Source organism: Jaculus jaculus, chromosome 2 (genome assembly GCF_020740685.1).
Source record: "Jaculus jaculus isolate mJacJac1 chromosome 2, mJacJac1.mat.Y.cur, whole genome shotgun sequence".
In the NCBI taxonomy this organism is placed as follows: Eukaryota; Metazoa; Chordata; class Mammalia; order Rodentia; family Dipodidae; genus Jaculus; species Jaculus jaculus.
In genome coordinates, this window is record NC_059103.1 from 23,242,736 (window position 1) to 23,257,703 (window position 14,968).

General features: G+C 49.3%; 2 protein-coding genes across 5 annotated transcripts in view; one reads left to right on the forward strand and one right to left on the reverse strand.

Annotated features, from left to right (window-relative positions):
• Nucleotides 1-4,891, forward strand: part of Emilin2 (elastin microfibril interfacer 2) — an 84,967-nt gene extending 80,076 nt beyond the window's left edge. The window contains exons 6-8 of the mRNA XM_045144206.1: nucleotides 494-526; nucleotides 1,182-1,310; nucleotides 3,867-4,891. Coding sequence (XP_045000141.1) covers nucleotides 494-526; nucleotides 1,182-1,310; nucleotides 3,867-4,204 — 500 coding nt within the window. The 3' untranslated portion in view covers nucleotides 4,205-4,891. The remainder of the gene's footprint in view (nucleotides 1-493; nucleotides 527-1,181; nucleotides 1,311-3,866) is intronic.
• Nucleotides 4,892-8,429: 3,538 nt separating this feature from the next.
• Lpin2 (lipin 2) overlaps nucleotides 8,430-14,968 on the reverse strand; it is a 94,501-nt gene continuing 87,962 nt past the window's right edge. For all 4 annotated transcript variants that reach the window (XM_045142798.1, XM_045142795.1, XM_045142796.1 and 1 more), the window contains 4 exons: nucleotides 14,143-14,295; nucleotides 13,684-13,798; nucleotides 12,052-12,155; nucleotides 8,430-11,747 (listed from right to left, as the gene is read on the reverse strand). In XM_045142798.1, coding sequence (XP_044998733.1) covers nucleotides 11,603-11,747; nucleotides 12,052-12,155; nucleotides 13,684-13,798; nucleotides 14,143-14,295 — 517 coding nt within the window. In that variant the 3' untranslated portion in view covers nucleotides 8,430-11,602. The remainder of the gene's footprint in view (nucleotides 11,748-12,051; nucleotides 12,156-13,683; nucleotides 13,799-14,142; nucleotides 14,296-14,968) is intronic.

Sequence of the window (14,968 nt, forward strand, 5' to 3'; positions counted from 1 at the left end):
ACGCATCTGGAGTTCGTTTGCAGAGGCTGGAAGCCCTGGCGCGCCCATTCTCTCTCTCTCCCCCTCTATCTGTCTTTCTCTCTGTGTCTGTCGCTCTCAAATAAATAAATAAATAAATTAAATTAAAAAAAAAATAAAATAAAATGTGAGTTTGAATCCTATTGGTTCTGTGTCTTGTGGATGCCCATGTTCTTTTGCTCTGTTTATACATTTGTGCATCCGGGAGTGTGTACATTCAACCATCCACAGGTTCGGATAGAGGCCGTTTGAACAGGTAACACGTGGAAAGCTGAGGAGATAGCTCAGGTGGTTAAGTGTCCCCGCCCTGCGTCCCCTCGTGTCGTCCTGTGTCCCCTCGAGCACGCATCCTTGCTGTCTGCCTATTTCTTTAGTAACTGAGACTCAATTTGATCCCATCGATGCAAGAAGGAAAAATAAGGTTCAGAAAAATGAACTGTTGAGGTTCTTGACATTCCATCCTTTTGTTTTTCAGGCTACCCTAAATCACCTCCTCTAGCCTCACCAGGTATGTGTCTGTTCAAGAAGAGCCCAGGAGGGTGGTCTGACTTGGTGGTCTTGGCCCTGCCCCTCCTGCCTTCGCCCTCTGGGCTGTTAGAGCGGTTGGAAGAACGCAGGGCCCAGCTCTTCCGCACCCACCAGTGTTGACTGGCCTTTGTGGACTGAATCCCCAGAGAGACTGGGAGGCAGGCCAGAGACAAGGCAGTTTCCCTCCTACTTCATTTCTGCTCATGGATCCCCCAGAAATCACTGGGTGGGCTGTGCCCTGGGTGGTCCTGATGAGCTTCCTGGGACCCAGGCTCTATTGGCTCACCATGCAAGCAGCTCCCTAGATGACTGTTCAGGCCCCAGCACCGGCCCGACCCCACGCGAGCACCCATCTCTGCACACGTCACCTCAATCTCTCAGTGCCCGTTTGCCGCTCACGGGGAGTCTGCTTCACTCTTTGACACAACATCTTTTTCTGTGTCACACACTCCAGTGTCAAATTGCCTCAGCCTCTGATCTGACAGGGGGGACGCCTCTGGCCCTTGGGTGGGAAGCATAGTTTCTGTCCAGTATGCTTTCACATATCCAGGTGATAGACAACGGGCCTGCCATGTAGACCTCGTTTCTAGGTCCTGCCTGCGAACCTCAATATTCATGTCTTTTCTCTGCTCCAGGGGCACAAGTGCCAGCCCTGGTGTCCTTTTCCGCTGGGCTCACCCAGAAGCCTTTCCCCAGTGATGGGGGTGTCGTCCTCTTTAACAAGGTGCTGGTGAACGATGGGGATGTTTATAACCCCAACACTGGTGAGGTTTTTTTATTTTTTAATTTGTGTGTGTGTGTGTGTGTGTGTGTGTGTGCGTGTGCGTGTGTGGAGTTGGGGGGGGATGCGGGGTGGGGGGAGCCAGGCCCTCTTGCTGCTGCAAACTAACATCAGGTGCTAGCAGCACTTTGTGCCTCTGGCTTACAGGGTGGCTAGGGAATTGAGCCCTGGGCCTGCACGCCTTGCAAACAAGCACCTTTTGACTGTTGAGTCACCTTCCCAGCCCTACTGGTGAGCTATGGAAGGAATGTGGTGTTATCTCCTTCCACCCAAATGCAGTGCTCTTGACACTTTTCCTATGTGGGTCCCATGGGGCTGGGGGGGGGAGGGGGAAGGAACATGGCCCAGTGTGGTTAAGACCTGCCCTGGGCAATAGCGTTTTCACCAAGTGTCTAGCTTTGGGGCTGCATGGTGTGTGTGGGTGGGGGGGGGGGGGGCGTGCAGGAGGGGTGGGTGGGGATGACAGCACATGGTCTTAGCACCCACTTATGGAACTGTTGTTCATTTTTTAATGGTCATTAAAAAGGCTCTGCTGGCCATGGCCTGTCACCCTGGCCACCTCCTCCCAGAATTTCATGTGTTTATGATGAACAGAGGCAAACAATGGCCTGAGCCTGACGTGTGCGCCTCATGCGCTGAACCGATTGTGCATTTTGGAACTCATCTGCTGTCCCCTGTCCAGGGCTGCTTCTGGGGACCCTGTAAGGACAGTAAAATAGAGCCTGTCCCAGGCTGTGACAGCACAGCCTTCCTTTCCTCTCACTGTTCTTGGGGGATGGTATGAAGCTCCTCCCAACAGCCAGGTGTGGGGCTCTCTGGGTGTGAGCCTTCCACTCCAGGATGCTTCTCTCCCTGGACCACTGGGCAGCCCAGAGGCAGGTGGGAGGTCTCTCTGTGACCTGAGGTTCCTGTTCCCATTCATGGGGATGTGAACACAGTCCTGTCTGGCCATGGGATGAAGGACTTCACTGCCTCCATGGGGGTTTTGAGTCACTGTCCTCATGTTTGCCTGCCTGGTTACCATGCGGCTAAATGGTACCTGCTTTGAGGGCACTGATTCTGCTGTGCCAGGGGAGGAGAGAATTGGGGTACCACAGGCTGTTGAAAGCAAAGCTTAGCATGCTAATCCATTTTCAGAAGCTCAGAGCCTGGATAGACAGGAAGTAGCTATTTCCTCCTGGGCACAATTGCTGGGGCTTCTGACAAGGTCACCCTCCCGCATTTCAGGGTGCCTTGCTTGGCGTGGGCTTGGGTCATCTTTGCAGTGGGCCAGGAACTTGCAATGCTCTCATTCCCAGAACTGGTCTCAGCCAGGCAGCTTGGACTCAGTCCAGGAAGTTACAGGTGCTCTTTCGGTGACAATGTAGGGCCTGACTTGTCCTCGGGGTCAGGCGCCTCCTGAAAGAGTCCAGAAGCTTCACAGAGAATACTGTTTCACCCTGGGAAGGGGGCAGACCGACAGCCCAGGCTCTTACACAGATGCCCCTCCCTTCTGCTTTCCAGAGCCCACAGCTACTCTGCAAACGCAATGTTGACAGATCTTACTGGCTTCCTTACCTCCAGCCACCACTGCCCTTTTCTCCCTAGGCCCAGCTCACGTGGGTCCATGGGTAACTAGATAGTGCTTCTGGCCACACATGGATGCCACCCATGTATAGGAGACTGGTCCTTCTATATGAGGACTGGCATGGCTTGGCTCAGCATCTACTCTTTACCAGGCAAGGTGGCAAGCTGTTTTTATTGACTCTGCCTCAGTGGCATTGTGCCAAGTGGTGGGGTGGGCATTTGGGTGGTCTCAGTGAGGGAGAAAAGTCCTGGGAGGCATCCAGGATCTGGACAGGTGCTTCATAATGAGCCAGGGGCCGAGCTCACACTCACAGGAGTACATGCTGTCCCATAGCACCTGCAGAAAAGTGACCATGTAGGGCTGAGTCTAGGGGAACGTCCATTACTTGTGCCAAATTCTGGGCTTTGGGAATTACTTGCTGTTCTGTGGACATGACAAGCACGAGTCTGCAATGAACAAGAGTATGCTAGCTGAGGTGGTCCGAGGCTGGGCAGCTGCAGCAGAAGGGGTCACACTGGGGTTGCAAATAGAGCACTTGCCTAGTATTGCGGGAGGCCATGGGTTTGATCCTCATACTTAAAAAAAAAAAAGGTGGGTGGTTGGGGTGAGGATTGACCTTCCACCTTTTTTTAAAAAAAAAAAAAATTAGGAGACAGAGAGAGGGAAGAGAATGGGTGCACCAGGGCCTCCAGCCACTGCAAATGAACTCCAGATGCATGCACCACCTTGTGCATCTGGCTTATGTGGGACCTGGAGAAGCAAACCTGGATCCTTAGGCTTCACAGGCAAGCACCTTAACCACTAAGCCACCTCTCCAGCCCCAGATTAGCCTTTCTTTTATAGGTCTGGTGATCAGCTATCCTAATCTGTTTAGGAATTTGGGCGCTAAAACCCAGGCAGGCAGTCTAGTCCATGGTGTGGGCTACGAAGGTGCCAGTGAGCTCACCCGCCTGTCTGCGTGCCTCCCCCTAGGCATCTTCACAGCTCCGTATGACGGGCGCTATTTGATCACGGCCACCCTCACCCCGGAGAGAGACACCTATGTGGAAGCTGTCCTGTCGGTCTCCAATGCCAGCATTGCCCAGCTGCACACAGCTGGGTACAGGCGCGAGTTTCTGGAATACCACCACCCTCCTGGGGCCGTGCACACTTGTGGGGGGCCGGGGGCCTTCCACCTCATTGTGCACTTGAAGGCAGGCGATGGAGTCAACGTTGTGGTGACTGGAGGCAGGCTGGCCCACACAGACTTTGACGAAATGTACTCCACCTTTAGTGGGGTTTTCTTGTATCCTTTCTTTTCCCACCTCTAGGGTGGCCAGGAAGTGTGAGGGGGAGGTTGTAAAAATTCCAAAGCTTTAATATATTCAGTGTATGTATGTAACTGGAGCACTGGTCTAGTTTTCGGCAGGCATCCCTCTCCTTGCCCCCAGGATGAAGGCCTTGCCTCACTGTTGACGCCACCACCCCTTAAGAGATCCCAGGCAACAGCAGCAGAGACTTTAACTGTGGCCCCTCGTCAATCTGTCACTCTTAACTGGAAGACGTGCCCAGCACCCTCATCTGGAGGCTGCTCCTCCCTGGCATTCCCCAGGCCTACGCTGCCTGTGGAGGCTTGTGCTGCTTCCGCATAGGGCTGGCCACTCACGACCACTGCTGGGGGACAGGGATCAGCGAGGGGCAGGTGGGGGATGCCGGGGACCTGTAGCTGGCTTCAGCTAGGCTGCCGCGTCTCTTCACACTGCACGCAGGAGAAAGGTTGAAACACTGAAATGCTGATTGGGTTTGTCCACTGCCCAGGGACCCAGAGCTTCCACTCTGGGCTGTCGCACACTTGGCTGACAGCTGCTGCCTGGGGCTCACCTCTGCTCACCTGGGTCTGGGCCCTGCTGTGAAGTGGAATGTACCCAACGTTATTTATGACACGTTTTGGGCTCCTTAAATGACATGTGCAACTTAAGTGCAAAGATGGGGAGTGTCAATAAAGATGTCAAAACAAATGTTACTTCTCTGAGTCTGGTGCCTTATAGGCTGTGGGTTGATGCTGAGAAGAAATCTAGGAAATTGGCTTTTTGTAGTTGTAGAATGTAATCTTGCACTAAGTTAATCCCAACTATTAAACCATTATGTGTCAGGATCCAGTTTGTATGCTTGGGTTTTACTTTTGGCTAGTAAACACAGACCAGATGTGTTTGGAGATCAGGGGCCCCCATGCTTCTGCAGCCCAAGGGGGTTCCTTTGGGGGAAGCTGATCTGGTCTCAGGCTAATGAGAGCGAATGCGAATGCTCAGTGCTCCTCTGCAGCGCTCGCTGGCAGATGCGTTTTATTAATCTGGTTCCTTAGCAACATGAGGCCCAACATCAAGCTGATGGCTGGCTGGAAGCAGAGTTCATCTCAGACAGCACAGTCTGGTCCAGGAGGCCCAGCATGGTAACCCTTCCCCAACAGCTGCAGAAAGCTCTAGGCACGTGGGAACCTCAGCTCAGGGTAGTTTTTTTAAAAAAATTATTTATTTATTTATTAGAGGGAGAGATAGTGAGAATGGGTGCACCAGAGCCTCTAGCCACTGCAAATGAATTCCCAGACGCATCTGGCTTACGTGGAACCTGGAGAATTGAACCTGGGTCCTTGGGTTTCACAGGCAAACACCTTAACTGCTAAGCCATCTCTCTGGCCCTCAGGGTAGTTTTTTATTAACCAGGTTGGGTAACTTCTTTGTCAGACAAGCTCCAGTAGGAACATAAGTTCTTCAGGTCCCTGGTGGAAGGTGAAGATGGAAAAATGAGCACTTTAGGATAACTGGCCTGCTCCAAGCAGAAGGGGCTGGAGCTATAAAACGCCTTGAGTTTCAAGGTCTGTTTGCAAAGAGAATTATGGCAGGGAGGAAGGGACTGTGCAGTTGAGTCCTCACTCCGTTTCTACAGCCGGGAACTGGCTAGGGAAGCCACCAGAGTATGCTTGGCAGTCCTACAAATGACTCATGGAAAAAGCCCCAGCAGAGTGTTTTCAGGAAAGCCCAGCTGGCATATGCACATGCTTTTGCCCTCTTCTTTCACACTGTGGCTGGGGTCAGGAACCTGACAAAGACAATGGAGAACCACTGCATCGCTTCTCCATCCTCCCTGGCCATAAAAGTTGCCTAAAAGGTGCATGTAGTAATTACTGCCAACAGCTGGAGAAGGGAGGAAGGCCAGACCCTCACCTGTGTAAGAGACAGCAGGCTTACAAAGGGGGAGCCGTTTGTGGGGATGGAAAATGATGTCAGCCAGGCTCCCAAGCTGCGGGTGACTTCAGAGCAGCTCCATTAAGAAGTCAGTACACCCTTGATGTCATGGACCCTTTGCTCGGAGATATACACCAAAATCTCAGTACTTACTCAAGTTTACAGGTTATGACTTCTTTTAAAATGTTTTCCAAGACAGGGTCTTCCTATGTTGTTTACACTGGTCACAGACTCCAGAAATCCTCCCAAGGGCTCAGGACTACAGGCACACACCACAGGCCAGGCTAAGGCTACAACTTCCAAAATTAAAGAGCTGTTGCTAAGAAAAATGCCAGAGTACTTCAGACAGGACAAGGACATATTACCTCTGACATTTTAACACTACCAAATGGTTCACCGAATTTAAAATGATCACTAAATAAAACCTGCAATAAAAGAATGCAAAGCAAGGGCTGGAGAGATGGCTTAGCGGTTGTGTGCTTGCCTGTGAAGCCTAAGGACCCCAGTTTGAGGCTTGATTCCCCAGGACCAACGTTAGCCAGATGCACAAGGTGGTGCATGCATCTGGAGTTTGTTAGCAGTGGATGGAGGCCCTGGCGTGCCCGTTCTCTTTCTCTGTTGCTCTCAAACAATTAAAAAAAAAAAAGCTATTTGGACTGCAGAGATGGCTCAGTGGTTAAGGCACTTCCTTGCAAAGCCTAATGACGTGGGTTTGATTCTCCAATACCCACGTAAAGCCACATATACAAGATGATGCAGGAATCTGGAGTTTGTTTGCAGTGGCTAGAGGCCCTGGCTCTCCCATTTTGTTTCTCTCTGCTTGCAAATAAATTTAAAAAAAAAAAATGAAAATCATGGCCTGGAGAGATGGCTTGGTGGTTAAGGACCCAGGTTCAATTCCTCCATACTCACATAAACCAGATGCACATAGTGGCACACATGTCTGAAGTTCATTTGCAGTGGCTAGAGGCCCTACTGCATCCATTCTATCTCTTATCTTCCTTTCTTTCAAATAAATAATAAAGGATTTCAAAAAGAATGTAGGGCTAGAGGGATGGCTTGGTGGTGAAGGCACTTGCCTGCAAAGCTTGGACCCAGGTTCAATTGCCCAGCACCCACGTAAGCCAGATACACAAGGTGGCCCATGTGTCTGGAGTTTGTTTACAAGTGGCTAGAAGAGGCCCTGGTGTGCCCATTCTCATTCTCTTTCAAATAAGTAATATATTTTAACAAGAGAATGCAAATCAATCAGAGCTGTACTTTATTTCACATGAGCATATCACTCTGGCTTTTCCAGTGACTGTCATGTTTGTTTTTTTGTTTGTTTGTTTTACAAGGCTAGGGTCTTGCTCTAGCCCAGGCTGACCTGGAATTCACTATGTAGTCTCAGAGTGGCCTCAAACCCACAGTGATCTACCACCTCTGCCTCCCGAGTGCTGGGATGAAAGGCGTGCGCCACCACGTCTGGCCTGTCATGTTTGTCACAGATCATGTGCAGCTTGAGAGAGTGGTTGTTTGTGGACACTGCCAATTCATGCCCATAACTGCTCTGCACACATATACCTGTACTCTCCATAGGCCCTGCTATGAGTGTGAAGCAAGGACACATGCATGTTACAACAGGCTGCAGCACATGCAGAAGGAACTGAATTAAGCTGGGTCCTCTGAGCTCACAGATGGGTGTCCACTGCCCCTCTCACAAGCATTTGAGGCTATTCTGAGTAAAAGAATATTTCCATTTTATAATCCAACTGACGCTCTTCCTTTTCTATCCCAAAGCATACCCCAAAGACCTAGGGCTCTTGTCAGCCTGGCCTCTTGTCATTGGTGAAGAAACTTGAAATACAAAACTTTCTTTGAAGGCCCTGTGATCCAGTATGGGCCCCAGTGACGTGGGTAGGAAGGGCACTGACTTCCGCCATCTGTGGGATGTGAGGTTTTGATTTTACTCTGAAACCACACCAGGGCTATTCCCAGGTACACAGCCGAGGAAGGGCGCGGTGGAGTCGCGAGGGCTCTGGACAGGACTCCCAGGAGACTCTGCAGGCTGATGTGGCCACCAGCCAGGCTACAAGAGAAGTTATACATGAATTAATCATTTCCTGGAAAAACCTACAAAGCAAGAGAGTTAGTTCTTGTGAGTTTAGACTCACTTCTGGAATCAAGTTTTAAAAGTAATCACTGAGAAGAAACATGTCCTCTGATAGCTAAACTTGAGTGTCAGCAGAGATCAAAATGCCAAGTTATGAAAATTATTAATTTCTGGCAAGAGTAAAGAAACATCTAACTGTCCGCGAAAGGAAAGAGCCAAACGCACAGTTATGTTAGTTTATTATTGTAACATTTTGTTTTGAACATCAAACACTGCACCAGAATATGAGCCATTCATTGAGGACACCTTTCCACGACTGAGCACTATGCTGCTGCTGCTGCTGGTCACCTGACAACCTAAGTTTCCTAGTGACACTGCTAACAATCATACTTCATCAGCTGAATGTGATTACTAAATCAAAAGAGCAGTTGTCCCTGCCTGCATACCAAAAAGTAAACAAACAAAAATTTAAGGTTTTCACTTGGAAAGAGAGTTTACTTACTTTAACCAGTTTAAATGAAGCCCAGCATGCTTTAAAATGTGGGAAAACAAAGCTTCCCCGAGTACATAGGGTAAAACATGGAGAGGCAAAACTCCCCGGAGGAATCCATTTTCACCAATCTCAAAAAGACGAAGTGCTGACATCTCACTAACCGTTTCTCCTTGGAGGCCCTGCTGCGCCTCTGCGCGGCCACAGAGAGCCGTGCGGGGCCCTCAGCGCATGGCGTGCGTGGATGCAGGCAGCACTTCTCACCCGCTCAGCTTGGTTCCTTGCCTGCTCTCTCCAGTCTGCCTTTTTTTAAGCAGCTTTTGTTTTCGGATATCACATTAGTGCATTTTTTTTTTCCTTTTTCCAACTGAAAACTGCAGATGTGCTAAGCACAGGGAAACGCAGTCCTGACCACAGGCTAAGTCTGCACGCTCCAGGTCCACAGCGCACCTGGTGCAGCCTTCACGGCCGTCAGCAGTACAAACAAGCTTCAGGACGTGACATCAAAGCAAGCGCTACTGTCAGACTGAACTGGGAGGATGGAGGGCCACCTCACCAACACAACAGCAGCTCGCAGAATGACTTAGAAGAGCCCAGTCTGCATGCAGTGTCCCTGTGACAGCCACGGTCACTGGAGACCATCCTAAGGGTGTGTGTGCAAACACACTTGAGAGCATCTCTCTTTCACAGAAAGAACAAATGTCATTTGTACCAAATGGCAATGGATTTTTAGCACAAACATAACACTTTTGTAACACTACAGCAATAGTAACCATCTACTTTCAGCTAAAGGACTCCTTTAAGTAAGGAAAAACATTCATCAGCCTAAATACCCACTCATCAACCTGCAGTGACAAATTCTAGGGCTAATGGACACTGGGACAGAAGGACCAGCCACCCTCAACACAGGACAGGAGACTCAGATCTTAGGCGGGACCCTGTAAGAAGGCCCATGTGTCCAAAGGCAAGAGCTCTTCCTGGAAAAGAAAAACTACCTAGGCAAAAACTTCTTACAGGACAAGCTAAAAGCAGCTAAAACAGGATGCAGGTTAGGATGTTCAGTACCACACATGTGCAGAGGTCCTACTAAATTCAGGCTTAGGACACAAAGCTTGCAATAATCCCCTAAATCAAAACTGAGCTAAACCCGAGGGCATGCTGATGGCACCTACGAGTAAAGCAGCTGCAAGGCTGCACTAACAGAATCTTAACCCCCTCAGTGGACTGAGCCTTGCAAAAACACAGCCACGTTCCTGTGCCTCCTAACATAAGCTCATGAAGGAAGCCTGGGAACTGTTCAGGATGACGGCTGGCACCATGAAAGCTTGCACCACCCCTCTTCTGGGAGCACGGCCTCCAGGTCTTGTCACTGAGAATTGTGTCAAGGGGTTTTAACATCGCTTGTATTCAACTGCACTGGTAACAGGGCAGAAATCAGGCAGGACACTCAACTCTCCAATCTGGAAAAATAACCAACCATCCTTTATCTAAATCAACTCTAGGATCAGTATTATCTTGGGTGAAGCAAAGTAAAACATGAAAAAGTAAAACACGAAAATAAGTCACCCAACAACTACAGGAGCAGAGCTGGAAATTATGCCACTGGTCTGTATCGGCAGTGGAAGACCATGACCCGGGCCATTTCCAGTCTCCTGGAAGCCCCCTTGAACAGTTCTGTCTTTAGGACTGCAGTGACCAGCTGATCACAAGCTCTGGAGGGGATTCTAGCACTCAACCCTTTCTGGTGCCATCCCTTCCAACATCTGACATGAGCTCGTGACATAAACGGAGCTGCCTAGTGTATTATAGAGAAAATTCAGGGGAATCCCATGTTCCCACATAGGGCAACTTCTGCACTGCCAACTATAGGAGTGGCCCCAGCTGGTCTAGGGACTCTGCTGAGGTGCCGGCTGCTCAGCAGGAGCTCCATGACCCCTTTCTCCCATGGCATGCATGGACTTGATTACATACTGTGATTCAAATTACAAAGCCAGTGCTCTGGCCAATGGCTTTTTTAGCAGGTTCCTCTGTGCTTCCCTGACAAATCTGAAGGCTAGAATTTCATGAATCCTGTCCCAAAACATGATACCTACCCAAAAGCCCACCTAAAAACTAGGCAGCAGACAGAATGAGAGAGCAAAGGGCTGCTCCCAGAACCTAGGATAACTGCTTATCTACATTTCTGAAATGAAGTTGTTGCTTTTGTTTGTTTGCTTTAAAACCCAATTCCCCATATTATTCCAACATCAAATATAGATCTGCATCAAATATACATCTGTTGTTCAGGCTAGGCACAAGAAATAACTGAAAAGGCTTCTCACTTTTGCAGCAGTCACAGATGAGAAAATGATGAAGGGCAATCTTTCCCCAGAAGCCCACACTGGTGCAGCTGGGCTCGGTGGCTCTCAGGTCTTGGGGGGCTGCCCAACTTGGCACACTGAGCAGCTATGGAGAAGTCTCAAGGAGAGACACACACAGGTGGTTTTAACCAGCAACACTAACTGGACCTGTGCTGGTTCACTGAACCTTGACCCTCTGCTCTGGAGAAATCCCTGGAGAGAAACAATCTCAACTGCCCAGTGGAAATTATAACACTTTACTATGTGCAGTAATGTTTTGGTCCATTCTTTTCAGCTATGCAGCTGAAGTGGTGCACAGCATACAATGCTGCAAGAAGCAGGAGAGGCCATGTGTGACTTAGCACAGGCTTCTAACCCGGGCTCAGTCCCTCACTCCTTCCAGGCACTGAGCAGTGGCCTTGGAAGGTGAAGGAGGGCAGCAGTGCCAGCTCCAGACTCGGTCCCTGTTCTGACAGTGGGCGTCTGGTCTTCACCTGCAAGAGAGCAGGCCACTTCCCCTGCTGGCGCTGAGTGACTGTGGCCCCGACTCCACCACAGGTCCTGTTTCAGGCCAGGTCATCCAGGTCCACTTCAGGGATAGGGTCTCGCCAGTAGCAGAAGGAACTGAACTCTGGGCATGGAAAGGCTGAATTCTGCTCCTTATTGAGAAGTGGAAACATGTGATCCACGAGCTCGCTCAGCCTGTGGTACCTAGAAGGGATTGGGGAGGAGCAAACTGTTACAGGACTGCAGGGTACAAGACGCTGGCTATTCGGAGTCCTCACGTATGCTGAGGTGCTGGCTGCTCTACAGCTAGTCAGCTAGTCGGGGTTCAGGCCCACCCCAGGGTCCAGACTTCCTTTCACACACCCAGGACAACCAGAGATCCCTTAACCAGCTACTCTGGATGCAAAAACCACGAAGACAACGTGTAGTTTTGATCCTGCTGGCTGGGCCCAAGATTAGCTCTGTCCTCAGCTGCAAAGCACTGGCTGAGAACTAGGAACACACTTACGATGACTTGTTTCCTTTGGTCCTTTCTTGTATCAATTCACCCTTGGGGTTCACGGTGAATATCCGACAGTCAGGAACACCAACATGTGTGTAAGCAAAGACATCCTGCAAAGACAATGAACTGAGAAGCTCTGCTGGCTCCTTGAGAGCCACAAGCACTACATCAACCCAAAGCCGAAGACTTTGGACAACCCAAACTGTAGTGGCACCAATCCAGAGGACAAACGTACCACATTTGCTCTCACGTGTGGACACTAGCTGGCACTTCTAGTTTTCATGTATTTGTATTTAGGTACATAGAGGCCAGAAAACTCGAAAAGGATTTCTGAGAGGAGAGATCTTAAGAGACAGGAGTGGTGAGAGTAAGGGAAGACATGTGGTTTGAAGGTGGAAGGGGGTATTCCTGGGACAGAGAGCAGGGAGATGGGAAAGAGGTAGGTGTGGGAGGAAGGTCAACTAGAACTAAGTATGTATGAAACTGCCAAAAGGAAACCTGCTATTCTCTCAGCCAATTAAGAAAGCATTAATAATTTTACAAGGTGCTGCCAAACCCAGAGTGTGCGCTGGGAGAGGAGAAAAGCAGGGCCCTCTGAGCACATGGAAGCAGCACCGCGAGCATGCCTCACACTACGGTTCGGGGGGGTGAAGCCCAAGGCTTAAAGCCACTAGGACACAAGGCAGGGCTGCCTGCAGAAATGGCATCAAGCTGCAAAAACAAAGACTGTCCTTCTGAGTACAATTCTGGGGCAGATAGGTGTCTGCGGTGCCACCCCAGTAGCTATGGAAATTCGGAGTAAACTGGACCTAGCAGTGCAGGCCTGCAATCCAGCTACTCAGGAGGCTGAGCCAAGAATAATGCATGGCCAGGCTGGAGACATGGCTTTAGTAATTAAGGCGCTTGCCTGTGAAGCCTATTGACTCGTGTTTGACTTTTCAGGTCCCACATAAGCCAGATGCAGTGATGCAAGCACACAAGGCGGCACATGGGCACAAGGTGGCACATGTGTCTGGAGTTTGATTCCAGTGGCTGAGGGCCCCAGCATGCCAATTCTCTCTCTCTCTCTCACACACACCCCCCCCCCAAAAAAAAGAAAAGAAAAGAAAAAAATTATTGCAGGTTCAAAGGCCTGCCTGAGCAACATAGTTCAGTGCCAGCCTGGGTAACTTCAACTATCTCAAAATGAAAAGTTAGAAAAACAGGTTAGGGGCTGGAGAGATGGCTCAGTGGTTAAGGTGCTTGCCTGCAAAGTCTAATGATCCATGTATGATTCCCCAGTACCCAGGTAAAGCCAGATGCAGGAAGTGGTGCATGCATCTGGAGTTTGTTGGCAGTGGCTAGAGGCCCTGGTGTGCCCATTCTCTATCTGTGTTTGCAAATAAATAATTTAAAAAAAAACATAGGTTAGACTCAATGGTACAGTACATGCCTAGAATGTGCATGGCTGCAGGTTCAGTCTGTGGTAATGGGAATTGGGGATCTGGAATACATTCAATGAAACCCCACTGAGTAGACCAGCCACTCCATTTTGCTTGCAGAACAAGCTTGAGAACCGTGACATGGCTATGCCTAAAAAGCCTCTCTCCTTGAATTTTGCTTACATCAAAATCCAGCAGGAACCCAGGAGACACTTACATTGGGTCGGTTTCCAAAAGCAGCATAAAAGGGCTGCTTAGACGGGGCAAACAGGTTCTTAATGTCATTGAGACACTCAATTTTGAACTTCTCTGGCTTCTTTTCTATCACTTCCCTAAAGAAGAAACACAATCACCAAATTCAAAACGTTAGTTTTACTAGTGTGTGTTTCTGGAAAGATCTTAATGCTCACAAGCACACTACTTTCTTAATCATCTGGAACTGGTACCCTTATTTCTTCTTCTTTGTCAGATGGTCTCATGACAGAATATTTGAATTAGGGGCCTAAGGAAGGAGAAAACTTTTCTTTACTATGTCTGACTACAGTGCTTCAAGGGAGCCAATGAAGACAGACAGAATCATTACAGCCAGGGGAAACCCTGCCAGAGTCCTCTGTGCTCACACACTACACGCGGGCCCAGCCCACACACGCACACATACTGAGGAACCCAGGTCTACCTGTGGAAGGCAGAGAACAAGCTGCTGGGGGACAGCATCAGAGGGCCTCGGGGCAAGATTGTGCCCTTGTCATTGACCCAGTGCAGGTAACCACGGGTCATGTCGGCCATGCCAATGGCACGGGCAGAACAGTACAGAAACTTGTAACCATTCCTAAAATAAAACAAACACACACACATATCCTGTTTAGTTTACATATTCTGGCTAAAGGGAAAACAACAACAAAATCTTTTCTTTTAATAGATCCAAATCAAGTTCCTCTTCCTGTAAAAATCAGAATCTGTTTTAAAAATTTACTTTAGGGGCTGGAGAGATGGCTTTGCAGCTAAGCGCTTGCCTGTGAAGCCTAAGGACCTTGGTTCGAGGCTTGATTCCCCAGGAGCCATGTTAGCCAGATGCACAAGGGTGTGCATGTGTCTGGAGTTCATTTGCAGTGGCTGGAGGCCCTGGTATGCCCATTCTCTCTCTCTGCCTCTTTCTCTCTCTGTCACTCTCGAATAAATAAATAAAAATAAACAAAAAAAAATTTAGTTGGATGAGGGGAGAAAGAGGCAGCTAAAAAGAGAGCGAGTGAGTAGGCATGCCAGAGCCTTCAGCTGCTGCAACTCAACTCCAGACACATATGCCACCTTGTGCACCTGGCTTACGTGGGGATTTGAACCTGGTTTCTTTGGCTTTGCCGGCAAGTGCCTTAACCACTAAGCCAATTCTCCAGCCCTAAAAATCAAATTCTTGAACTTGGCAGGAAGTTAGTTAGGACTACACAGATTTGATCCTCCATGGGAAAACACCCCAGGGAAAAGTGGAGGGAACATACAAACAAAAA